Source organism: Drosophila subobscura, chromosome E, assembly GCF_008121235.1.
Source record: "Drosophila subobscura isolate 14011-0131.10 chromosome E, UCBerk_Dsub_1.0, whole genome shotgun sequence".
In the NCBI taxonomy this organism is placed as follows: domain Eukaryota; kingdom Metazoa; phylum Arthropoda; class Insecta; order Diptera; family Drosophilidae; genus Drosophila; species Drosophila subobscura.
Window position 1 is genome coordinate 18372258 of NC_048531.1, and position 25723 is coordinate 18397980.

At 47.4% G+C, this 25723-nt stretch overlaps 1 protein-coding gene across 4 annotated transcripts in view; it reads left to right on the plus strand.

Moving 5' to 3' along the window:
* LOC117890654 overlaps nucleotides 1-25194 on the plus strand; it is a 61998-nt gene extending 36804 nt beyond the window's left edge. Inside the window, exons 1-3 of one of the 4 annotated variants that reach the window (XR_004648589.1) lie at nucleotides 14416-14450; nucleotides 14484-17547; nucleotides 22154-22290. Coding sequence is in view for 2 of the 4 variants with exons in the window: in XM_034795621.1 (XP_034651512.1) it covers nucleotides 22154-22275 (122 nt within the window). In the remaining 2 variants the exon portion in view is untranslated. Of the gene's footprint in view, nucleotides 1-14415; nucleotides 14451-14483; nucleotides 17548-22153 lie in introns of those variants that run through there. The other 3 variants (XR_004648590.1, XM_034795621.1, XM_034795622.1) reach the window with 3 other exon arrangements.
* The last annotated feature ends 529 nt before the right edge of the window (nucleotides 25195-25723 follow it).

The window sequence follows — 25723 nt, forward strand, 5'->3', positions numbered from 1 at the left end:
GCCAAGTCAAACCCTTCGGCTGAACCTTTGGCCATCGCAGCCGGTCAGTCAGTCATTCGAGGCACATCCTCGATTTGCGGTCAACTTGACAACTACTCGAAGGCAGGCAGCCGTCATTGCCATTCGCATTCAGCTGGCCTGCTGGATATTTCCGCAAAAAGCGAAACAATGTTAAAAGCCAAAGCGAGCGCCCACTGCCGCTGACAGCTGCTCCAGCTGGGGGAATTCTATTTTGAGCAGAAATCTATCCATCTGGACTGGACTGACAGCAGCCTCCGCTCGGGCACTTTATCCTTTCAATCCCTGCGCCGGGACTCACCGCAGCTCAAGCCAGTTATTGGTACGAAAATAGAATATGCACTCGGGTCCGGTCCTGCAGGCTGTCCATCACCTCAGCTCCTGCCTGCATTATGCGGTGTGACACTGATTGGGCGTGCCACAGATCTCTCTGTGTGTGTGTGTGTGTGTGTGTGTGCCCCTGCAGCCAAATTGCGTTTATCGTGCACATGCCACGTGCCACTTGCCACCAGCAAGTTTTGCTTATTTGCTGCAAATTAGGAGCATCACCAATACCGGGGGGCGGGGTTTGTCAACAGGTTTTGGGGCCAGCACAAGCAGGAAGGAGTGTGAGCACGAAGCGGGGCCATCGATTGCCATAAACAGCAAACATTTATCTACGATCTGCAGAGGGGAAAGTTCATCCTGCCTAAACTTGAACTTTATTTGAAGTGAACTTCCACGAGCTGCGAGCTGCTCCCTGGTGGCACGTTTAAAGCTCAACCATCTGCAGATTTGTCGACACGAAAACACTTAAAAAACGATTCCAAGACCAAGGACCCTGCTACCCCATTGACGTGGTCTAAACGTGCCAAAAGTTATGCTACACGGCCTAATGTCATTTGCATATTCCGTTTGCCATTTTGCACACACCAACAAGCACACACACACACACACACACACACACACACACACACACACACACACACACACACATGCCGTTATCCCTTTTTTTGTATTTTTTGGCAGCGTGGCTGGGCTGGATTTTATTTCATTGTTCACATTGTGCACAGGCAAATATTGAAATTAGAATACAAATTAAAAAGCTTTTAATGTAAACAGGCAAAAGGTTTCGGCCGGCTCAGCTGGCTACGGGTCCTGCGGCTGCCTGGCCCTGGCTCGAGGGGCGGCCAAAGTTATCGTCTGGCTGGGTTCATGGTTTCGCCTGCCACGCCCACTTCGCTGCCACAGGGCCAAATGCGAAAGCGAAATGCGAGCACGATGCCCGCTGCCGCTGCTGCTGCTTGTTGACTTTGGCCTTGGCGCCGCAGCGGAATGGTGGAACGGTGGAATGGTGGAATGGCATATGAAATAGAGCCAGGCAGACAGACCGAAAGAGAGAGAGAGAGAAAGCTCCGAATTTATTTCGCATTTTATTTTCCGGTTTCTGATTTGTGAATTTGTGGAGGGGAGGGGGAGAAAGCAAACAAAAAACAATATGGGAATGCCAACGGCTGGGCACTAAATTAGTGCAAATTAAATTCTAAATCAATTAATGTCAGAAAAGCGATGTGGAAAAGCGCAACAGATATGCAGCTGGTCGAAAATAATATTTGTTCTTCGATATAAATACAGTTTTATGACTTTTTAGCTTAACTTGCTACATTTTATGCTTTAATTTTGAATTTTGATGGATTTTCTGACCCTATCCTCTGGCCAGGCTGTTTGTGTGTCCCTCTATGGGAAATATTATTTGCTGCTGCTCAGCCGAAAGGCAAAAAGCAATGCGAAGAGAGGCGGCGGCTGTGTCCGCCTTTCAGCCTGCCGACTGAATAAACAGAGGAAACCAAACAAACAAAAAAACAATTTTACGTTTCACTTTGCACACAGCGGATGGGTGGGGGGAGGCAGCAACAAAAAAGACACAAAAGTATTGACCTGCTTTGGTAGATATGCACATACATACATACATACCAATGTACATAGCTGCATGCATGTACATATGTATGTATATGCTGCTAAATACCATGTATAAGTATGTGGGATAAAGTGTGTTTGGGCTCCTCTCTATGTGTCCAATATTTTGACAATTCTCAATGCGACATATGGGCATGGCCCCAAGTGCTGCGGGTCCCTTTTTCTGCTGCGGCCGTTTGCAAAAAGAAGTAGCGAAAGAGTAGAGCAAAGCAGATGGGGAGCGAGCGTGGGAGAAAGAGAGAGAGAGAGCGCAGTGTTGGGTTAGGATAAAGAGAATTGAAATTTCCAGCTGCTGGTTTCGCATTTCGGTTGCGTGTGCTTTATCTATCCCTGCAGTAATTTTTTGTCCATTTACCAGCCCCTCTTTTTATCTGTCCACTCTCTTTATCTCTCTCTCTCTATCTTTTACAATCCTCTTTCTGTAATTACGACAGCATAAATAATCCATCAGCGTCAGGGCATAAGAGCGGGATAATGAATATCGTTGCGTTGTTTTTGTTTTTGTTATTCTTCCGAACCACCAAACAATCCAATGACCAGCCCCAACCCACTCCACCCCCACCTACCCCCCGGGTGCACACGAAAACAGTTGCATAATTGAATATTAATTATTCAGAAAATTATTAAATTGCAAACGGTCGGGCGGCTTAATGAGAACAGCATGTGCTTATCCGCTGCGCCGCCCCAGGAGGTCATAAATCAAGAGGCACCGAAGCAACGCCCCAACAATGCCTAAAGCCCCCAAACCCCCCGCAGCTAAAGCAGGAGCCGTTCAATTGGAATCTTTTTGAACGAAGATGTTGCACATTGATTGATTAATCCAATCAAACGCGCTGATGGACTGATGGATTCCATTTGGTTGATGGTGCCCAGCACCTACTGTGGTCCACCCTAGCAGCAGGCAGGCTCCTGTTACAGCCTCTCCTGACCATTCTCGTGCAGCAGTTCGATGGGAGGCAAAGAGCAAAGTGAAATGGATTCACTTCACAGCGTTGCCCATAGAGCGAAACTATGCAAATATCATGAGGGAGAGGCAGACGGAGTGGAGAGACCATTGAATTCCCTTGCTGATTAGAGTAATGCACTGGGGGGAGGATACAGCAACAAAAAATGAGCACAAGTACGATTATTCCGACTGTGGATGCAATGGCAGCATAATATAGCAGCAAGTACATTCGAATGTAGCATTAAGCATTGGAGTATCAAGCATTAACGGCAAAAGTCAATTTCGCCAGGTAGAGCGCGGCGACAGCGACGTCGAGTGCGAGAGCAAATGAAAACGAAAAAGCAACTCTCGAAGCTGTCAATGTGTCAGCAGTGGCAAAAGCAAAAACAACTGTAGCAGAAGCCAAAGCAGCGAAATGAACACAGAGTAGATAGGCAAAAAGCGGGCGTCAGAAGCAGCAGCAGAATCAAGGGCAGAGAGGGGTGGGTAGGCAGACAGGTAGCTAGAGTGCCAGCGACACACATGTCTTTAATTTAAACTTGCACTCAGACAGTGAACGCAAAAAAGAGTGCGGGAGAGCAGCAGAAAAAGAGCAGCAGCAGCAGCAGCGGCAGCAATGTTGCGTTTGCGTTCGCTACAGACATCGAGCAGCGTCAATATCAATAACCATAACGGTAAATGAAACTGTGGGGAGACAACAAAAAATGAAATATGCCAGCCAACGGAATTGATGCAAATGGAAAATGTCAACTATTTGCGCGTGCAGCATAACCGAGGAGAATATCAGGCAAAGGGTGGGTAAGAGTAAAAGAGAAAGATATCCAGGGACAGAGGAACGCGGAAAGAGAAAGATACCCATGGACAGAGGGACACAGCAGGGGGGAGGTGTGTACATGTGCGGTCGCATGTTTATTTATTCATTACAAGTAATTTTCCAAGCTCCCCTAGCTACCTCTCTATCTCTTCCACTCTCACCCGCTCTCTCCGTCTCTCACCCACTCCTCCTCTTACCCTCTTACACTTTCGCACTCTTCACTCCCTCTTACGCTTTCACACTCTTCACTCCCTCATTCCGCCTCTTGGCTCTCCTAGACGCACAGAATAATGTAATATTTTTACAAATTTATATTCATTCCATTTGGCAATGTGAATTTTTAAAACAAACTTTACACAAACAGGAGTAGCAGCAGGGAAGGAGAGATCGGGAGGGCGGGCCGACTGTCTGTAGCATGTAGTCAGGGTAATTACGCAAAGAGCATGGAGCTGTTTCCAGTGTTGCCCAGGTGCAGCGCAGAGTAGCAAAGGAACTACACTGTGTAGTGTGTGTAGTGGATGCTTCAAGCCCTAGAGCGCAAAATAAAGGATAAACTGTTAAGCTGCTTGAAGTTTCCTCCACTACGACTCGTACTTGAGGGCTTATACAACGTACAGTAATGCATGCATATAAAGTACGGTTAAATCAGTGCAAACAGGGAGAGATTACTCCAACTTTTAGTTGTTTTTACGCTCGTAAATTTACCTTTTCTAGTGCATAAATTGCACATTCAAATGCCTTTCAAATTGTATCGATTTTCTGGCTTTAGAATACACAACTTGTAAGGAAGTTGTAATCCTTTTCAGTCATGCCCTTTAATCTTCAACCACCGGAGTGCCATTGCAGGACACAGTCTGTACATTGAAAGCCTCTTAGGCCAATTGGATTTGCTGCTGTAAGAAGGCATTCAATCGACGGGCACTTGTACCTTCGACTCACAGCAAAGGGAGCAACCAAAAGCCCACCTGAATGCAGCATTAATCTCTGAGAAGAGCCGAGAAAGGTTGTCCCAAGGTTGCCCCGATATGGCATGCACGTAAATTGTCATCATTCAAAAGCAATCAAGAGTGCTGCCGCAGCACCCTGCAGCCCATTGACAGTTTATTCATAGATGCAACAGTGCTCCTGCATCTGGCTCTCCCTCAGGCCTTCATGTGCTGCAGGACAGTGCGTTTCACCCTTCTGCTTTTGCTTTTAAAATGGAACCGCAACCCATGCAATCTCCAGCAGAGGCTCTCCTCGCCTCTCCCTGTTTTCTGCATAAATTGGCAGTGGCACGCATCGTTAATCATACGCCTCTCTGTGTGTGTTGCCATTCTGTTGAGTGCAAAAAGTTCAGTTTGACATTGACATCGACGAAAGGGCATTGCGAAATGGAAACTGGAACTCAGATTTGCCACGTGATAGTAATGCAATTGACAATCTCCGTTGGCAGCCCCGCTTTCAATTTAGAATTTGGCAGGTCGATGCGCTGGAAATATTAATTTGCATTCGGCAAACAGAATTTGCAATTATTTGGAAAATGTTTTCGTGGCCCACAAACTACAAGCGGAATGATTAATTTTCTTTGCCCAAACAGTTATCCCTTTTTGGGGCCGAGACTTTGTGTGGAAATGTGTAATGATGCTGCACAGCCAAAACCCATCTGCAGCAGCATCATCATTGTCAGCATCAAATAAGGCTGCCGCTTGCCAGCCTGCGGTCAGCCGCCTGCGGCTCAAGCTCTCTTCCACACAAATTGAATGTAAACAGCTCCTGTGCGTGCCCCCGGCAAAACACACATCCACATATCGAGGCATACGTGAATTTTCTAATTTTCGAGCTGCAGCAGCATCACGAAACGACTTTCAGCCGCAACCCCACTCCCAGTCTTAAAGCCCACTGCAGACCACACTCGTCTGGACTCCTCTGCGGCCAGGCCATGGCGTTCCGCATTGTGGCAGGCCCATTAATATGCTGCCACATACCGAAAGAGCAGGCAGACAGTCACTCTCCTCCACACACACACACACACACACACACACACAGATTGACAACTGTGCTAATTTCGTACTCAAATGTAATTTGAGCACAAATTACATTTCCCCACTCTCAGCGCTGAGATTGGATGGCGATGTGGAGTGGATGCTGCTGCTGATTCTCATCAGCCGAGGGAAGGATTACAATTGTATTACCAATTCTAATTTGTTTCCCCAGTTCCAAGTGTAGCCAATTATAATGCAGATGACTGACGAATGAAGAGGAACGAGTGACGAGTGTTGAGGGACGAGTGACGGGTGACGAGTGACGCGCTGCCTGCATCTGGCAACCCTGCGGGGAAGTCGTTGAACCCAGAAGTGCAACTCCTTCGAGAATTATCCCTTGCCAATTGCTAATTGCACATAGAACAAAGTTTAGCCAAGTCTTCGACTACTTTTTCCTGATAATGAGCTGATAAAATGGACAACAAAAGGCTGCCAAATAATTGCCTCAACTATAAATAAATGGCTCTGGCTCTGGCTCTGACTTTCCTGGAAATATATCCAATAATTTACTTTGACTCACTCGAGCGAAAGGCACACAGAATACATAGCCTGAAAGGAATTATTTTGATTTTCATTGAAATTCCAAATCATGCAATATTTCTCTCTGTGATTTCTCGGAAATTTGTTGATTTTTCCTCCAGCTATATCAATGGGAAGAGGGAGATACACAGACATGCATGGAGCTACACACACACAGAGATACGTTGTCCTCCCCTTGAGCTGCGCTAATCCTTCGTTGAGGGAAATAACAGAAAAGGGAGGAGCTATGGCTGTATGTATGTCTGCATAATCAGCTTACAAATGCAATGGAAGGAAAATGGCAAAATAACTCAAATCTCTATGAAAAATGTGCAAAAGAAATACACAAAACGTGTACGTCTACGTATACGTAACATGTGAGGCACTGCGGGATAAGCTCTGTGCGTAAAATCAATTAATTTCTCCTGTGCATGCAATTTTTATTTGCCATCAAGCCACAGAGCCTCTTCTACTCATTTCAATCCGAATAAATCCACACTTTGGAATGAGCGCTGAGCGCTCTAACCCACTCCACACATCTCAGCCAGCATCTAGCTCCATGAGTAAGCAGTATCTAGTCGTCGTTCCCTCTGCTGCCTTTTGCTACCCTCCCTTGCTCGTGGATTCGTAAGATTTATGTGATTTCCGTGCGGCGGCATTTCCATGCAGCTGTCGCTGACAAACTGCAAGGGCAGTCCAGGCAGCGTGGGGTGCTGCCAGGTAAGATGTGATAGCAACAAATGAACATGCCCCATATGATGGAGCACTTGAATGGCACTGACGACACTTGAAATTGTTTTGCGTGCTGGATGGCTACAGCAGAAGACATTCGTCAAAAGGGGGAGCAGGGAGGGAGGGGAGGGAGCGATGCAGAGCGAGAGATACGACAGAAAGAACAACTTCTGAGGACATTCATCACGTCATTCGTGTCAAGCATCAGTGTCAGCGTTTAGAATGTGCTTACATCAAGTGCGGGCATGCCACACCCCAGCTCCATGTATGGCACATCCTTGCAAGTGGATCCTCCACCTGCTGCTGCCAAAAGTGCTTTTAATGCTGCGAATATTGCTTGGTTATGGCCTTGCCGTGCCAAAAATAAGATTAATTAGCCGAGGAGCAGGTTTAGACCTTCCAGCAGCTGCCAGCCAACAAAGGGCCAGAGCAAACACCTGAGATTTCCGTTTCCGCTGGGAGAGAAATGTTTCGCTGTTTGCCTTTGTTTCTGCTGCTTTCCGTTCGCTGTTTTCTGCTGCTGCTTTCTGCTTTCTGCTTCTACTATTTCCGGTTACCTGGCCAATATCCGCTCGTGTAGCAACCTCCTCCTCTTGAGTGCGTGCTGCCTGCTGCCTGCCCCTGGCCTAATTTATTTATGTTTGTCAAATTATCCCACATAAACGAATCAATAAGGTTTGCGAAAACCCAAGTCACGTTCTCCGCCTGCGGTCTGCGTCTCAGCTCTGTGGCTTTTTCAATTTTGCCAATTTTGCAGCTGCAGCTGCTGCTGCTGCTGCTGCGAGCTGAATTATGGCGAAAAATTGCTGCAGCCCATAATGCTCGCTCTGCCATTTGTCCCTCTGCTTTTGGCAGCATAAATCAATTAATTTCGCCTGTCACATAGCAACGAAAAAGTTTTACATGTGGCCCCCAAAACGTCGAACCCAAGACGCTCCTTCGATTTGTTTGTGTGTCCTGGCAGCCATTTGTTTTTGCCGTGTCACTTAATGAAGTCCCCACGCACACGCATTGCTCCAGATGGATCCATGGGGGATTTGCTACTCTATTTATAAAGCAACTTCGGCTGGGGCGGAGCTACTTTTATTTTGCTTTCCGCCTCGACTCAAAGTCTTTGTGCAAAAGCTGACAAAAGTTTTTACAAATCCTTTCGGGCAGGCAGAATTAATTTTACAACATTTTCTGCCAACACCAACAGCAGCCACGAGCCACGAGCCACGTTTGGTGCTCACCTCTTGGCCTGGCTGGAATATTCATGGCCTACTTTGTGAAGCTGTTGGCAGGGAGGGAGCAGGTTCTGGCGCGTGCTGCTGCCCACAGAAACAATTACACAACAAATAGGAAAACATATTAAACAACAATTTGCGGAGCTACTTTATGAATCACCCAACAACAGCAGCACACACACACACACACACACACATAAGTTGTGGCACATAAACAAGATTGTAGCCAAGTCGGTGGAAGACTTTCGCCACGAACTCTTCTCGTCCTTCCTTTCACATTCACGTCTGAGTCTCAGTCTCTGTTCCTGTTTGCAGTTGGATTCTGTGTGTAAATTAAACTTTATGCTGTGGCCCTTCGTTACAGATCGCTGGCCAGAAGCGATAAGTGAAATGGAATAATGGCGCTGCATCTTCGCCACGCCAAAGGATGAAGTTTCGCCTGAGATTTTGAGTTCATTTCGGGAGCCACTTACATGGCTGCTGCTGCTGGCTGGTCAGCGATTTATCAGGCAGGGCGTCTGTCGCCTCAGAGTGTGTATGGATTGTTGTCAAAAAAGTGTAGCAAAAAGTATGCAAGAATTTGAGTTGAATGTGGGAAAGTTCTTTTGCTTTGGCAGTTATTTAATTGAATTTGTTACCGAAGGCGCTGTGGCTGGCTGGCCACACACACACAGAGACCTCACTCAACCTATTGCCCCGGAAAAGTTCTGCTTTTCCTGTGTGTGTTTGTGTGTTTGTGTGTGTGTATTTCCTCGTAATTTCTCGTTTAGATTTGCTGCTGTGTGTGGGCATAAGGGGCCGAGAGCTGTTGGCTGCACTACTCTCGGCAGCATTTCTCGAAAGTTTTTACGATTGTTTATTAAAGAACTAAGACGCACTTAATAAGCTTATGGACAGGGCGTGGCCGGCCAGCAGCACTAACAGTAAATGTAACCAGCAGCAGCAGCGGCAGCAGCAGAGGGGGGAGCGGTAGTAAAAATGCTTCGCCATCCACAAACAATTCAAATTAAATTGAAAGTCCAAAACGCTCGACTCAACCCAACTCGACTCGACGCGACGGCCATTCCCTTCGACTTTAGCTTCTGCATTTTTGCCACTGACAGCAACAGCAACAACAAGAACAAGAAACGCCTGCAACAAAATACGCAAAAAAAAGGAAGAAAAAAATGAATGTAGGGAGACAAAAAGAGACATCCACACAGGGACATGAAGCTCTGCATTGTGATAGTGGAATTTGTTTTAAAATAATATTACATAACTGCAGGCACTGCTCGCAGCAGGGGGGGAGCTCTGCAGATGCTCTAGCAGCGGGGGGGAGGAAGCTGTGGAAAAAGTTCAAAGAATGAACAAAACGGGAACCACACACACGCGGAAAGACACTGCCAAAGGGGAGTTTGCATGAATATCACTCAGAGAAAGTATCACAGAAGCAGACAATTATTCAGTGGTTTTCCGAGGGGTTTCCCAAGCGAAAGCTAGCTGGAAAAACTGGCTTTATGCAGCGTTAAAGTTGGCAAAATGCAAATTGATTATGATTAAGTTTAGAGCTCAAAAGCAGCAGCCATAGAGCAAAAAGGAGAGACAAAGAGAGCGCTAATAGACACCCAAAGCGGAGTGAAACATAAAAGAATAAATCAAAGCAAAACACTCGAAATTAATTTATAATTTAATGAAACTTTCGTTCTAATCAAAAACACACTTGTAGCCCACACACACACACACACACACATCTCCAACTATGTGTCTCAATCACTTTGTTAATTGTTCACCAAATGCAATTCACTTAAGTATCTCGAAAAGCCCCAAAGTTTGTTTGGTCGTGGCCAAAATCACTTAAAAGGATTTTGCTCATTGAGTGAGAAAATAGTTTCAGTTGCAGTCTGCAGTCTGCCGACGTCTCTCCGGCAGCAATTAAACTGGGATTTCATTTAGAATGCCTGCCGCCAGGTGATCATTATCCTTCGCAGCTGAGTGGAGCTACCCGACTGCAGGGTGAAGTATAATCAGCAAAAGCAGAGAAGAAATGCTCTGGCTGTGTGAGTGTGCGGGAAAATTTAATTGTGCGAGTAAAGGAAAGGGAAATGGTTGGAGCTGGAAGCCATGGGGGTGGCTGCTCCACGGCTCCACGGCTCCACGGCATACCCCGCGTCGAGGAAAACGCTTTGATGAGTGCCAGCAAACAGGAGAATGCATTTCCGTGCATAATTTTTGGCGTTTAATCGGATTGCTGCACGACAGCAGGCAGCAGGCAGGCAGGCAGAACGCGTTGAGTTGTCCTTGTGCAAATGTACACACAGACGGACAGACAGACGGACATACATTTATGGCCAAAAGTATGTAGATTTAATATGATTAAGTGACAATATGTTGGTCGTTCGTTTGGGACTCGACTACTTTGGGACTCTCTCTCTCTCACGCTGCTTAACCCGAAACCACAGGAATTAATTGCTTAAAGTGAAACCAAAGTTGTGGCGCTGCCAATAGCTCAGTTCCACCACTGCCGCTTCCACCACTCCCAATTCCGCTTTCACCACTCTCGCGCTTCCCCTTTGCTACTGGCAACCCAACAGCCAGCCAGCCAGCCAGCCAGCCAAATTCTGACCCAAGTGCGTGGGCGTGCGTTTAATGCCACTTTGATTTTCACACTACGAGTCTATCTAGCAGCCAGCCACTCTCATTCCCACCCCCACTCCCTCCCCCCACACCCTTAATCGCTGCTCCACAGCCACTTGGTGTCCCAACTGAAGCGAAAGGCAGGGACTGCGGGCTGTTGGCTGTGGACTGCGGGCTGTGGGCGGACTTAATTACGCACGTACATATGGCTGTTTAAATTGGGTTTTACTGGCGGTAGGGAAAATGTTAGTTTTATGTTAATTAACTATTGTTTATGTCAATTAAGTGGAGCGTATGTATTACCGTATCGCTGCAGCTGAGGGGCGTGGCTAAATGGGCTACAAATTGTATTAACTTTTGGGGTAAGGAAATGGGAAATTAATATTGCCGCAAGAAGGTGGCGAGAGACAGCTTAATGGGGGTGGAACTATTAAGTAAAGTGGGAGGCAGATGTTGCTGCAGAGAGCTTGAACTTATGAACCCCATTCCCTTTTGCCAACTGGTTCTGGTGAGATTTAGCAGGGAATTCATCTCGCAACTTGAGCTGCTACGAAATGTGTCAAGTTGAGACACAGGATACAGGCTACAGGCAGATAGAGAAGGAGAGAGACTGAGAAAGAGTGAGAACTGAACTAAGACACCCACCGTGACCCAGCACCTCCAAGAGGCTTATGTTCTTCGCTTTTTGCCACACTTTTTCTTGCCAGAGGTTGCCATTGACAATGGTATATGGTTACAAATAGACGTAAGCCGAAGCAGCTGCTCCCATGGCACACTGGGGAAACGAAATGCCCTCCGTAAATGACACGAAATGTCTCAGGATTGACACAATTTCTGGGTGGATCTCTTCACAGCCGAAACAATCATTTTCACAGTGTAAGGTACATACGTATAGGCAGTGCCACGCCCTGCAGCGGCCCACAACTCATTTCACTTAAGCTCCGTTAAACATATTTAAAGTACGTGATGTTAAGTGTCTTCCGTGCATTTGGGCTCCAGAGGAGAACCCAGCACGGGCGAGCCGAGCCTCCACGCTGAGCTTGGGCAGTCCTTGTGCGGCGGGGGGTCTTTACCTTTTTGCATAAGCAAATTTTAATATGTTTAACTCGTTTTGGTTGGGTGGATGGGAGAGACCGTGGAGATAGAGAGAGAGAGAGAAGAGCGAGAGATTGAGTGCCAAGGGGATTGGCAGAAACTTCTGGCGTTAATTTTTAACAAGCTTCGCTCGGGCATCATTTGAGAGCCGAGAGAGCTTGCCAGAGTACATAAATGTCAACCGAGGAGCGCTCATCCATCAATGAGCTTTGAAAAATTAACACTGCGGAGTGGCACTGCCAAAGAAAGGCAGGCACGGCAGACAGGCAGAGAGGGGGATGGAGCACGCTTCTTGTGGCCTGTCGCTTTAAATTATGCAAAACGTTACCGTACGATTCCCCGGCTCTGTGCCACGGTCTGCGCTCTGGCCTGCCAAAGGTATGCCTGAATGATGAATTATATTGGCCAAAGAGTTAATGCTGTTCGGTAAAAAAAAAGAACAGAAAGAGAGAGAGAGAGAGAAAAAGAGAGGGCGTGATGGAAAGAGTGTGGGGTGAGTAAGTCTGGTTGGGAATTGTGGTTTGGTTTGTGCAAACGATTCTGGCAGTTTTCATAGATTAAATTTGATTAGGCCGCATTACCCACAGCCGTAGCGAGCCATCCGCTACGTGATCAACTTATGGCCTGGCAGCCCAGCCATCGTAAAAAAGGGTCGTAAAGTCATGACACTGTGGGGACCACCACTAAATGGATTATCGTTTTAATAATTTACAACAAACTTAGTGGAGAGGAAATTAACATTTTGTGGGCTATGCACAGTGGGATTCGATTTTGGGTGATTATGATGCTTAAAAATGCACAAGAAGTTGTGAAGCGGACTTAACGGAACTAAATTGAACGTTTTTATGCTTTTGGGAGAGCCGCGTGGATCGTGAGAGCGAGCGCGTGGCCGCTCTCAGAGCGCTAACAGTGAACTGTAAACGTGAACAGGCTGTTAACTTGGGCTGTTGACAGCGCTGCCGCTCTGTTACAGCGACTGCCTTGAACAGTTGCTGCTTTCAGCTCATTTAACAACTTGCCAAAGAGATTACACAGGAAAGCCACTTCTACAACGATTGATTTTAAACCCTGCAGACACATTTAATTGACAGTTAACTTCGGTTTATTGTTCTACAATTACGAAAATACTTCGGTCGACTCAATTAGCAGCTTCTTTGGCGGATTCTATTACTCCACTTCCACTTGAAATCTCTTTCACCCATTTGGTTTGCTTTTTCCCCTGTTTTTCTGCTAACCCATCAAACACACACTCTCTTGCTGGCTTTCATTCATTCATTTACCAACTATTCTGCACATGGCACAGAAAACACATCACCCCCACTCCTCCACACTCGTACACCCGGCCATGCATCACTGTGAACCTAACCCCCACCAGAGCCTGAACACCACACCACCACCAGTAACCTATGTACCTGCAACCAACCAAACACCCAAACCCCCCTCCCTCCAGCTTGCTAATACTTTTTTACGTATTTCTCTCTCTTTACTTCTAGTTGTGCTTTTGTATTTGCCAATTTTAATGAGTGTAGAAAGCAAATCCAAAAACCAAACCAAACGAAAACAGAAACAACAAAATACAGAAACATTAGCAAGAATAACACCAACAACAACAACACATTATAAAGAATTTTGTACAACCAAAACAAGAACATAATCAAAAAGAAAACTTGCAAACAAAAACAACAAAAACTCACTTCCAACAATAACAAAAATAACAGCACGTTTACACAATGTGACAATAACATAGAGAGAGAGAGAGCAAAGAGAGTGAGAGAGCACTGAGAGTGAGAGCAAGAGAGCGCACAAAGAGGAATCCAATTGCACCGTTTTAGAATGAGAAAAAGTAACTGAAAAAGCAGCATCAACAGCCACAACAAAAAGAGCACCAGCAACAGCAACAGTGATAGAAAAACGCACAAGCAAACAAATAAAATGCAACTCAAAAGATAAACAAATATAAATACCATTTAATACAGATAAATACCAGCAGCAGCATTTTTCCCCTCGTCTACTCCTTTGCTTGCCAAATGAATGCCTTTGCACCACTACCAATACACTCTCGGTGTCTCCCGTCGCCTTAGTGTGTCTGTGTAACCTCCCAGCATCTACCCCCGCCCTAGCCACGTATGTGTCCCGCTCCCGCATCCGCCTACAAAATCCACGATCCACGGTGTCCACAAAATCCACAATCCACGGTGTCCGTGTGTGTGTGTGTGTGTAGCACCCAAGTAGAGAACTAGAGCACGCACCCCACCAAAAATAAATAAAACACCAAACCCAAAAGCAAAAGCAAAATCAAAACCAAATCCACCAATTAGCACCATCACAACCACCGTAAAGAAGCAGCAGCAACAAGAAGAAGAAGCAGAACAAGCAGTGCAGCAGCCTGAAGGCAGGTCAGTGTCGTCGCTTCGCGTCAAGGGGGGGTGCACGAAAGTAGAAAAAACCCCGAAACCGAAACCGATACCAAACCACCAACACCACCCACTTCCTGGTCCCGAACTGCTCTTCCTCTGATATCTGACAACGGATATCTGATACCACCACCAAACCACATACCAGCACCACAATTGCACATTACTACCATAGATACCCCAGGCAGTACTACTACCGCATGGAGCGCGGCGGCACCAGCGGTGGTCAGCAGCAACATCAGCACTCCTCGCAGCAGCAGCAGCAGTCGCACCACCAGTCGCACCATCAGCGCCACCAGCATGTGGTGGCCGTGCACAGTTACGATCCATATTTGACGGCGGGTGGGGCGGACGAGGAGCATACCTCGGGCACATCGTCTTTTGACAATCCCGCCACGAAGAAGAAACCGCCCAAGCTGAAGCCCATCCATCGATCCCTCTCGATGGCCATCGACAACTATGCGCCCGCGACGTCTTCCGTCTCGATGGGGGATCTTGGTCTGGATATGGATCTTGATCTTGAGTTGGACATGGATGGGCATGGGATACTCATCGGTGATCAGCCGCTGATCCATCGCTCCGCCTCGCCGCTGCCCCTGTCCAGGTCGGCTGTCGCCCTACATCCCACACCGCAGACCCTAGCCCTCCCAGCACAACAGCAACATCTACCCCATCCAGCCCCCGGTATCCAGCAGCAGCAGCAGCAGCAGCGCGCTGGCAGTGGTGCCGTTTCCCCAGCTCTCTCTGCCCGCCAACAACACCATCACCACCTCCTCCAACAACAACAACAGCTACACCATCAGCATCAACAACAACAACAGAAACATCAACAACAACAACAACAACAACAAGTACACCACCAGCAACAACAACAACAACAACAACAGATGCATCTGCACACTTTTCAGCATTTGGCCGCACAGGCAGCTGCTGCGCGGCATCCGCAATCGCATCCGCAATCGCACCACCAGCAATCGCACCGCCAACATCCCCATACGCATCCGCATTCGCATTCGCATCCGCTTCCGGCTAGCTCACCCACCTCCCACGCGGTGAGCCCAGTGCTCGGCCAGCAGCAGCAGCATCAGCAGCAGCAGCAGCATCGCCAGCAGCCGGACATTTATTTGGTCAGCAGCAGCAGCCTGGGCGATGGTGCGGGCTTGGGTGTGGGTGCGGGAATGGGCCTGGGCATGGGCATGGGCTTGGGCATGGGCATGGGCCGCTCGCCGTTGGGCGGGAGCACATCCCCCATACAGTTTATCGATGTGGATGATGTGCCCAACCCGACGGTTGCCGCCGCCGCCGCCGCCGCCGCCCACCGCCCCACGATGCACACCCATCCGCTGAAGAAGAACATGTTCCGGCGCTCCGACACTATTGACGTCCATCCGTCTACCAATTTTCAGATGAAGAAAACCCACTCCTTCCACGCCCAACAGGATCCCGCCGCCCTGGATCAGATACAGTTGGCCGTGGCCTCCGGCTCTGCGGCCTCCAGCCGTCGCACCAGCTCCGTGCGCGGCAACTTCCTGATGCCGGGTCCGCCCGGCGGTGCGGGCGGTGGCAAGGAAATCTCGCGCTCTCCCTCGCCCAGCAGGCGTGGCTGCCGCTCGCATCGCTCGTTCAACGATCCGGGCCGCAGGCCCAGCACGAAGCCCGAGTCCGTGGTGGAGTCACAGATCCGGCATCCCTCGCTGAACGACGACCTCATGGAGCCGATGGACGGACGCAATCTCTTTCCCCCCACCAACCTGTCGCTGGAGAACGAACTCTTCGTGGAGTCGCGATCGCGCAGCAACAGCCACACGAAGATGGAGGAGCTGGGCCTCGCCCAACTGACTGCCGCCGCTGTGGCCGTGCAGCGACTGCGCAAGGCCTCCGGATCCTTTGAGGATGCGGCAGGCAGCGCCGCCACCCATCCACCGCCCTCCGCCTCGAACAGCGTGAAGCAGAAACGCGAGCCGCATCCCCACTCCCGCCAGCAGAGCACCCACAGCCTCGAGCTGGACGGGCGTCCCTCCACGTCCGCAGCAGCGGCGGCAGCAGCAGCAGCAGCGGCAGCGGGCGGAGGCCATCCCCATGCGCATCCCCTGCAGCTGCACAGCGCCGCGGCGGCGGCCAGTGCGGCCTTTCACTTCAAGCGAGGGGCACAGCACGGACGCTCGCTCTACCTCTCGCCCAGCAACCTGGAGGAGCTGACGGTGCACCGGCCGGGCGTGCTGGCAGCGGCGGCCGCCTTCCAAGGCACCAACGCCAGTGCGAGCGTGAAGCAGGCAAAGGCGCTGCACAGTGCCAGCATGCGGCTGAGGAGCTATCGGGAGACGCTGAGCGCGTCGAAGAAGTCGAAGAGCTTCATTGGGGATGCGGGCGTGATGCCGGGCGCATCCCAGGCGGACGATGACTTTGAGCTGAGCTCACCCCACCGACGCAACAGTCGTCCGCTGTCGACGGCCCTGCCCGGCACGAGCGTGAATCTGGACGAGATCAAGCGCAGTCCCCGTCCCATCTCGATATCTGCGTCGGCGGCGGCGGCCGCCTTCATCGACGAGAAGCGGCCGAGCTTCGAGCGGAAGTCCTCGCTGAGCTACGATCAGCATGAGCTGGCGGATGCCGCCTTCGCCGCTCAGGTGCTGCGACCGTTTCATCACAAGCTGGCCGCCGGGCGGAAAGGCTCTGTGGGCGGGGGCTCGCACAAGCTGAAGAAGAAGTCGCTGAGCGACGAGACGGACGAGGACGAGGAGGCGGATCGCAAGCGCAAGCGAATCGTCTGCATTGTCCTGGCCACCGTGCTCCTGTGCCTTGTATGCGCCAGCGTATTCGTTGTCGTCGTCACGCTCACCTCCGGCACCAGCCAGTCCGGCAAGAAGGCGCACTCCTTCAGCAGGGACACCCCAGTCCACTACACTGGCATGCGGCCATCATGAACTCCAACGGCAGAAACGATGACGACGAGGAGGAGGATGATGCTAAACCCATGGCTGGTCTGCGACTCGATTTCGTTTGCAATTTGGTTCTCGTTTTCACTTCCGCTTCGATTTTGTGTTTCTGCTTCGTCCCTTCTGCGTTTGGTTCCTGTTTGCAAATTGGGTTTCCTCTGCATCTCCGGCTTGGACACTGATTCCCCTACAGCCGGATTGGGCCACGCTGCCACTAGCAGGAGCAACAGCAGCTGCAACAATCGATTGCGCCTGTAAGTAGGCAATGCCTTTTGTCTAAGGGATTTCTCAGCCCCAACCCCCTCGATGACAGTGCCTAAGCTCGCGTTGAGTGTGTGTGAAAATAACTGTGATAAATATTTGTAAGCAGTGCAAGAAATCGTCGCGAGTGAAGGCTTCAAGCTTTAAGTGTAAATAACACGAATACATTTGTACATAAATGTACAGAAATGTATGTAAAATGTATGTATGTATGTATGTACCGAGTGCAGTGTCATTTCCACACCCCCAACAGCCAGCGCCGTAACAGCCACATCATGCAAATCATTGAACGAGGTCAGGCTATGGCTTTTGGTCCATTGTCAGCCACACAGACAGAGACACACAGCCACAGCAGAGACACACAGCCACAGTGACTTTCCAACACTGTTACGCAGAGTTAGCCACAAAAGACAGTGTGTGGGGCTGTGGCCATATGTTCTTATAGACCATAAAGTTGTGTAAATACAAATATGGCCAGGAAGACGGCAAGCCAGCAATGCCAGCAATGTCGGGGATGCCAAACAAAACACAAGTAATGCTCAAATATTGAGCTGGCAAAAGCTCAGCAAAATCCTTCGAGCATTACATAACAGAGACTAACTGACTAACTGGCTAACTCCCACACAGACAGCAGGCAAAGGCAGTGGCTGCTGCTGCTGCTGCTGCTGCTGCTGCTGCTGCGGCTGCGGCTCGAGACACGCAAACGCACACGGGGCATAAAAAGTGATGCCTGTACTTACTTTGCCTTGACTTTAATGACTCTCTGACTGCAGCAGAAGCCGCAGAAGCCAGGAGGGATGCCGCCACAGCAGCAGCATCAGCAGCAACGGCAGACAAAGCCAAACTAATCAGCACGTGTGTGTGCGTGTGTGCGTGTGGCACAAACAACGGTAAACTGACTCCAAGGGGAGAGGAGCGAGAGACAGCAGCAGACGAGCGACGAGCGACGAGAGAGCGACCCTTTCCCTCCTGCCCACTTTTTATGCTCACGCTTAATAGTTTTTTTTTTGTGTGTGTGGGTGTGTGTGTGTGGGTGTGTGTGCCGTGTGTGCGTGTTGGTTTTGCAGCATCATTACGGCACGGTACAGTTGGTTTCCTTTTTATTATTATATATATAAATATATGTATGTATGTCTATCCTGGCGTGGTAAACTCTGCCATGTCTCCGTGCAACAGCTCGTCCCGTCCCGTCTCGCCTCTAGTACATGCCACACCACAGCCTTAATTTTACGTTGACGACATGGAAACTAGGTTACTTTTTTCATGAGTGAGTGGGTGAAAGTGGCACTGGCAGTGGCAACGAACGAATGGAATGCTGCAACAGCAACAAAATAAACTAACAACAATTGCTGTTTATTATGAAAAGCGGGAAAAAGGCGAAAGGCGAAGAGCAAACCCGTCCATGCCCCATGACAGTGCTGACAGCTCGCGCGCAGTTCAGTTCAGGCTGCAATGGCCTTGGCGACAGGCAACAGCCAACAGCCAACAGCCTTCTGTTGCTCCTGATGTCCCGCATGACCCGCTAAAGTACCCCAAATGACACACCAAACCAAAAAGTTGGCTGCCAAATTCCCACACCAAATAGGCAAGCAAATTGGGCAGTTCCGTGCCAGCAGCAGCCTGCTTTAGACTAACTAAAAAGTGAGCAAAGGAAGTTCATTTTTAGTCGCAAATTCAGTGAAGTTTAAGGGGAAAGTTCTAGTTCTGGCTAGACCAACAAATGAACTCCTGCCCTAGGCATTCTTCTCTTCCTTGCTAGCTGTTGTACATCAACTACTTTCCCTTTCCATTATTATTATTACAATTATGATTTGAATGAACCCATTCTGTTTTGAGTATCCATGGCTTTCCTTTGCACTAGCAAAAAGGATACAAAATAGCAAGCCATTCGGCTGAGAGTGGAAGCCAGAAAAGTGCATCAATAAATTCAATTTAAGGGCCACAATGGCAGCGAGCAGCGAGCAGCAATTCCCAGTCCCTGGCAACTAATTAGTGGCCGCTCTTCATCCGTCATGGCTGCACATCCAGGCCCAGGTGGGGGAGAGCAGCAGCCCAGCAACAGGCAGATTGGCGTGATAGTTAGAGGCCAGGGAATGTGGCAAGTGGCAAGGGAGTTGGGAGGAAGGGTAGGAGCTAAGGGCTGTGCTTTCAACACCACATTTATAATTAAACAACATGAAAGACAAAGAGCCACAGAATGATGGAGCGAGACAGAGGCAGGCACAAGGCACAGGGCACAAGCCACACAATGATTGAGCGAGACAGAGGCTGAGGCACGAGCCAAGAATAGAAGGAGCAGGCAACAGATTGTTGGGTGGGGCTGAGGCTTGGGTGTGCGGCACACAAAGTTTCCTCGGCAGCATTTATGAGCCCCAACGTAATGGCTGTTAACAATTTAACTTGTTTACCTGTGGGAAAGTTATATGTTAATTGGTCTCTCACACAGTGAGCCGCAACAGCCGCCCTAGCAGCACGTGGACACACGGACACGCACACGGACACGCACACGGACAGGATGCGGACACGTTACGGACACGCGAGTGTGTAGGCCGAACACGCACAGGGCCAGGGCTGAGTAGCGAGTACGACTGGAAGTCACTCTGTAGCAAAAGCTAAAGGGCAGAATATTAGTTTGTGAAGCGGAAAATAAAGTTTAGGAATTACATAAAAATATTTCCCAGTTTCTTGCAGTTTATAGACCTTCCCGCCTAAGATATTCCCCAGTTAAAGGAGCTTTATTCCCTCTCTAACGACTCTAACAACATCGACGCTTCCTTTAAGGATGATCCCCGAATAAGCATACAAAATGTGTTTTACTATGTCCAGCTACTCACTGCAAGCAATCTGTGGAGCAAGACGAGGCAAGGGGCAGTGTGCCTGAGTAGCTGCCACAGCAACAGCAGCAACAGCAACAAAAGCAGCCGCAAACAGCACTTGGCCAAGTGAATAATGGCAGGCATCATCACCTGGACCAGGACCCAAACAGCCTGCCATCTCTCTCTCTGCAAGTCTGCACTCTCCCCTCCCCATTCTGCACTGCCTGCCTCTGCCTGCCTGGGCATTAACACGTTGCGATTACGCCTCATAGCCTATGCAAAGGCACGGGCCATGAGACCGAGCATGGACCAAGGGGGATTCATGCCTGGACAGAGTTTAGCCATGGCTGCTGGTGCCCCCACACCACACACACACACACACCCCCTCTCTGTGTGTGCTCCACTTACACATATGAGTTTGATGACGACAGCAGCAGCAACAGCAACAGCAGCAGCAGCAGCGAGTTTTGTGTGGCTGCAGCCGTTTGTTGCATCACTTTAAAGTCTGTCCCTGCCCTGTCCCTGTGCCACTGCCGCTGCCACTCTGCCTGCTGCTGCTGTTGCTGTTTTTTCTGTTTTTTCTGTTGCTGCTGCTGAGGCTTAAAATGTTATTACTAATTTTTGCAATTAAATGAAAAGCGTAAAATGTTAAAATTACTTAAATGTTTGCACTGTCCTTGCCGCCTTGCCGTCTTTGTGTGCGAGTGTTGCTGTGTGTGTGTGCCAGTGTAAGTGTATTTGTGTTGGTTTTTGTTTGGGCACCCATTTAGGGCAAGTATTTTTTAATTAAATTTCTGGGCGCGAGCTCATTTTGCAGCATGCCAAACACACAGAGCGTATGCGAGGCATGGCCGGGCATGGCAACAAAATGCAGCAAAAAGAATTAGCAATGCTGCAACGGGGGGGAGGAGTGGCAACAGGGAGCAGGGAAATCAATCAAATAACAATTGTGAATACATATTCCAAATATGCCAAAATATATTTCATACCTTATCGGACAGGCAAACACAATCACACGGCTGGACTGTGAGCTGCGAGCTGCGACCTGCGAGCTGTGACCCGTGTGTGGCTGGGACTGTGGCTGTTGCCTTGTGATTGATTGGCAAACAAATTTTTGACACTTTACACAGCACCAACAGGGGGGATACAACACAGCACTCATCCCTGCAAACTCCCAATTTGTTCAGCGTTAATTAAAACTGCTGTAAAATGCACAAAAGCGTTGGGCAAACAACAACCGCGGACGCCAAGCGCCACACAGAAGGGAACGTGTCAGCAGAGGGGGGTATGCAAACACAAGGGGGTGCGGGAGGGGTGTGTGGAGAGATACAAGCTCGAACAATACGTACATATATCGTGTCATATCGGAGCAACAAAATAAAAACGCGCAAAAAGCGGAAACGGAAACGGAAACGGCAATCGTAGCCGTAAAACCGTAACTGAAACTGAAACAGAAACAAAGCGGGGAAAGTGGGTTGGGGGGAATATGCAACACGGTTAAACAAGCAAGCAAAAACACACGAACACAAAATAATGTTGGACTGTGCTTAAAGTAAATAGTCTGGATTGATGAAAGTTTATATTCAAGAATTCATCAACAGGCATTTACTTCAACTGCAGTTTAAACGAAATGCAACTGGGATAAATAACGTACACGTGCAGTGAATCTCTCGCTTTGTAACTTGTTCCATTAGCACTAGAAATATCTATATGTAATTATTAAGAAATTTGCTTATCCCCCCACTGATGCTATTCACTCTCTTCTCTCCTTCCCCACTGACAGTCCGACAGGAGAACGAGCGAAGCATCAGGGAGAACATGGAGCGCACGCGAATGATGAAGAATCGCACGGAGCTGAACCTGGCGCGGCAACATCTGATGGAAATGCACATGCACGTTCCATAACAGCAGGCAAGGAGCAACAGGAGCAGTACCCAATCAGCGGCAGGAAGGAAGTGACAAGCGAGTAGGGCCAGATACCGCGACCAAGACAAGGCAACAAGTCTGTGACAAGGCCAACCGGGGGGAAGTACCAAGCGCTCTTCCTTCCGCTGCAGCTCTCTGCTCCTTCGCTATCTTCCATTGACCCTCCACACAAATGTTATGCGCACAAAGGTAAAATAATAATAATAATAACAACAAACGAATCAAAGGAATAGAAATGGAACAGAAGGGCAGCAGCAGCAGCAGCAGCAGCGGCAGTGCTCCCCGACCTGCCACTTGTTTTTGTATCTTAAATGTGCGAAATGGAAGCGCGATTTAAACCAGAAGTAAATGTTAAAGCGTAAAGTAAAACCAAAAGTGATCCAGTCTAGTGCTAAGTACGAGTCAATAGTCAAAACAAATGTTGTTAATAGAGTTTGAGATCGATGGCTAAGTGCAGTCCGAACTGGTTGGAATGCTCAACGAAACTTGCTCACAAATGATTTAAACCTGAATATTTTGATTAGTTTTTTAATTAGTTATTCCCAGAGCTGACCAGAACGGACTGTTGTCTTGTGTGTAATTGTTGTGCTGGATCTGTCGACGCCAAATTTCTCTGCGAGCAAAGGTTTCGATTTCGATTTCGATTGGTTTCCAAATGTCTTTTATTTTTCCTTTAGCTTAGCTTTTACCCATTTGGTTACTTGGCGTCGATTGAGGACTAACAGTTGGTCAATAGTTATGTGTGTTTCGAAACTAAGTTGTTAACTGAATAAAAAGTAGTCCTAAGTAAATGTTAAAGAACGTAAAAGCAAAGCAAAAAGTAAATGCCAATGAAACGAAAAGTTTTTGTAACAGAAAACGGAACTAGGAACAGGCAAAATAGAGGCAAAAAGAGCGAAACATTTCGTATAAATAACAATAATAATACTATGCATAACTGAAGCAGAAGAACGGAGAGATTCAACGCGCAATGAATTGTTGTATAGCCGTAAATAAAAACCAAAACTAAAACTAAACACAAATAATTAGCTGATGAGTAAATAAATGTTAGGAAATTTAGCGGATTGATGTGAAAAAAGAAGAACAAAACTGTTACTTAAGTGCAAAACGAGCTTGTTGTCGAATTAATTTTAAAGATGTTTATTACATTAAGTGACAAAAACTAAGCGTAAAGGTTTAAATGTGTTTTTTAGGTGTTCAACTGTTGCAAACTAATTTTGTGGCCCAAGGGGCGGCAGAAGCATTTCGGATCGCTGTGTATCATACGAGTATAAATACATACATTAACTACATATACATACATGCATAGTACATGTGTATGTATGTGTATTACTATATTTAATTTCATGTTTTCCTATGCTAACTCAGTTGCAGGTTTAACGAAAATGTTTAGCTTGAAGCATAATTATATCGGTTTCAGCATTGGCGGCTTTGCAAAGATTGTGAATTTGTATCCAGCCCCCGCTCCTACACCCCCCTCTTCACTACCGTCTCCCATTGAGTGTTTTTCCAGGCGGCAAACATTTGCCAAACGATTTTGTGTCCGGGCACAGTCAATTAATTGAAATTAAACAGCTGCAGAAAACACTGACTGGCTGTCTCGTCCCTGGGCTTCACATATGTACATAAAAACATACATAAATACATACGAGTATATACGAGTAGATATACATAGGCAGAAATTGGAGTTTCAGTGTGGGGTTGGGGCAGAGGTTTGTTGAAGACAAAGCTTTAAATTAGCTAAATAAATTGCAGAAGTAAACATTGAAATTGCATTAAACCGGATCCGGTGTTGAGTGCATTACGCGACGGACAAACGGACAGAAAAACACAAGCACAGAGACACACAGACACAGAGACAGAGACACCCAGATGCAGCTACAGCTTAACAGATTTCGAAAATTTGCATTTCGGTCAAGGAATCAATTTCACATTTGACCAGAGAACAAATATGGCCAAGACACACACACACACACTGACACAACATAATCTATAGATAAACGAGAAAAAGTACGATACTTAGCAAAGGCATTTAGGGGGGCATCAAACGAATGGGTTGGGGAACTGTGGCAGCTGGCAGCGGGAGGATGTGTACATACATCGTAAGTGTTTACTTGGGGGTTTGGCAAACAACAATTAAAAACACTAATTTAACCGATGCAACAAACAAAACAAAACAAAATTAATAAACTAACATAAATTGTCTGTAATTGTGCGTAGATGCGTAAGTGTGTAAATTGTAAGCTGAATTATTATACAATAAAAATACAAAAGAATAATGAAAACCAAAACAACGTTCAGCCGAAGCGGCACGGCAACACTGGAAAAATACTCGTAACATTTGTAAGCCAGAAATAAACAGTAAAACAGACAAAACAGAATAACGGTAAACAGTAAAAACAGTTTAAGGGCAAACTGCAAAACCCGAATATTAAGTACTAAATGTACCACAATCAAAATTGTTTCCCCCGAAAAATCAAACTTTTTAGCCTTTGAACGTGAGACTTTGGTGCCCAAAAATCAATTTTGAGCAATTATTTACAATGAAAATACGAAAGAAAACACACACACAGAAACACACACACAGACACACACCTAATGTAAATAGAAAAGCGGCAAACGGTTGGAAAAACAATAAAAAAATGGGCTTGCTGCAAACCGCATAAATAAATATTAAATTAATTAACAACGGAAATCAAAAGAGACCGAGAAAAACACACACACAAACAACACACACACACACACACACACACACACACGCAGAAAAAAGGAAAAACTGATGAAACTTCAAAACCTGATGCAAAGGCATCAACTTTAACTGTTAATTGTTGCTCGAAATAAACGTAAACGTAAAAACAAATACAATACATAAATAATTATAAACGAACAAAAAATTAACACACAAATAACAAAAAAAGTACATTTGAGCGCATTCAGCGTTTTATTCATCAAAGCAGAAAATGTTGAATCAAAAAATCGAATTGTGTCACATGTGTAGTATAAATCTCAGAATGTATTTGTAACTGGAAGAGTATTGAAATGCGCAACAAGAATTCAAAAATCAAATGAAAATAAACTGAATTTACAAATGGATGAAAATTTGCTTTGCTTCCAGCGTTTATTCTTGGGCGGGTGCTCGCTAAAATGCCATCGAGGATATAAGTAAGTGCTCAATTACATTATTTTTAGAAAATGTGTAAGCATTTAACATTTTGAAAACTGTAATAGGCTTACAGTGGAAGCTGCTGTTAAAGAACATAAATGAACAGCACCACCTCGTGCTGGCGAGCAATTGCCGCACACAGAGGACGCCACCAAGTTTCATACGCAGAGGGCGTCACTGCAATATGTAACCCAATTTCATACCGGTCAGCTCTTGTCAGCAGAGTGGCCTATGAAATGTAGTGGCTTGAACAGGGCTTAAAAA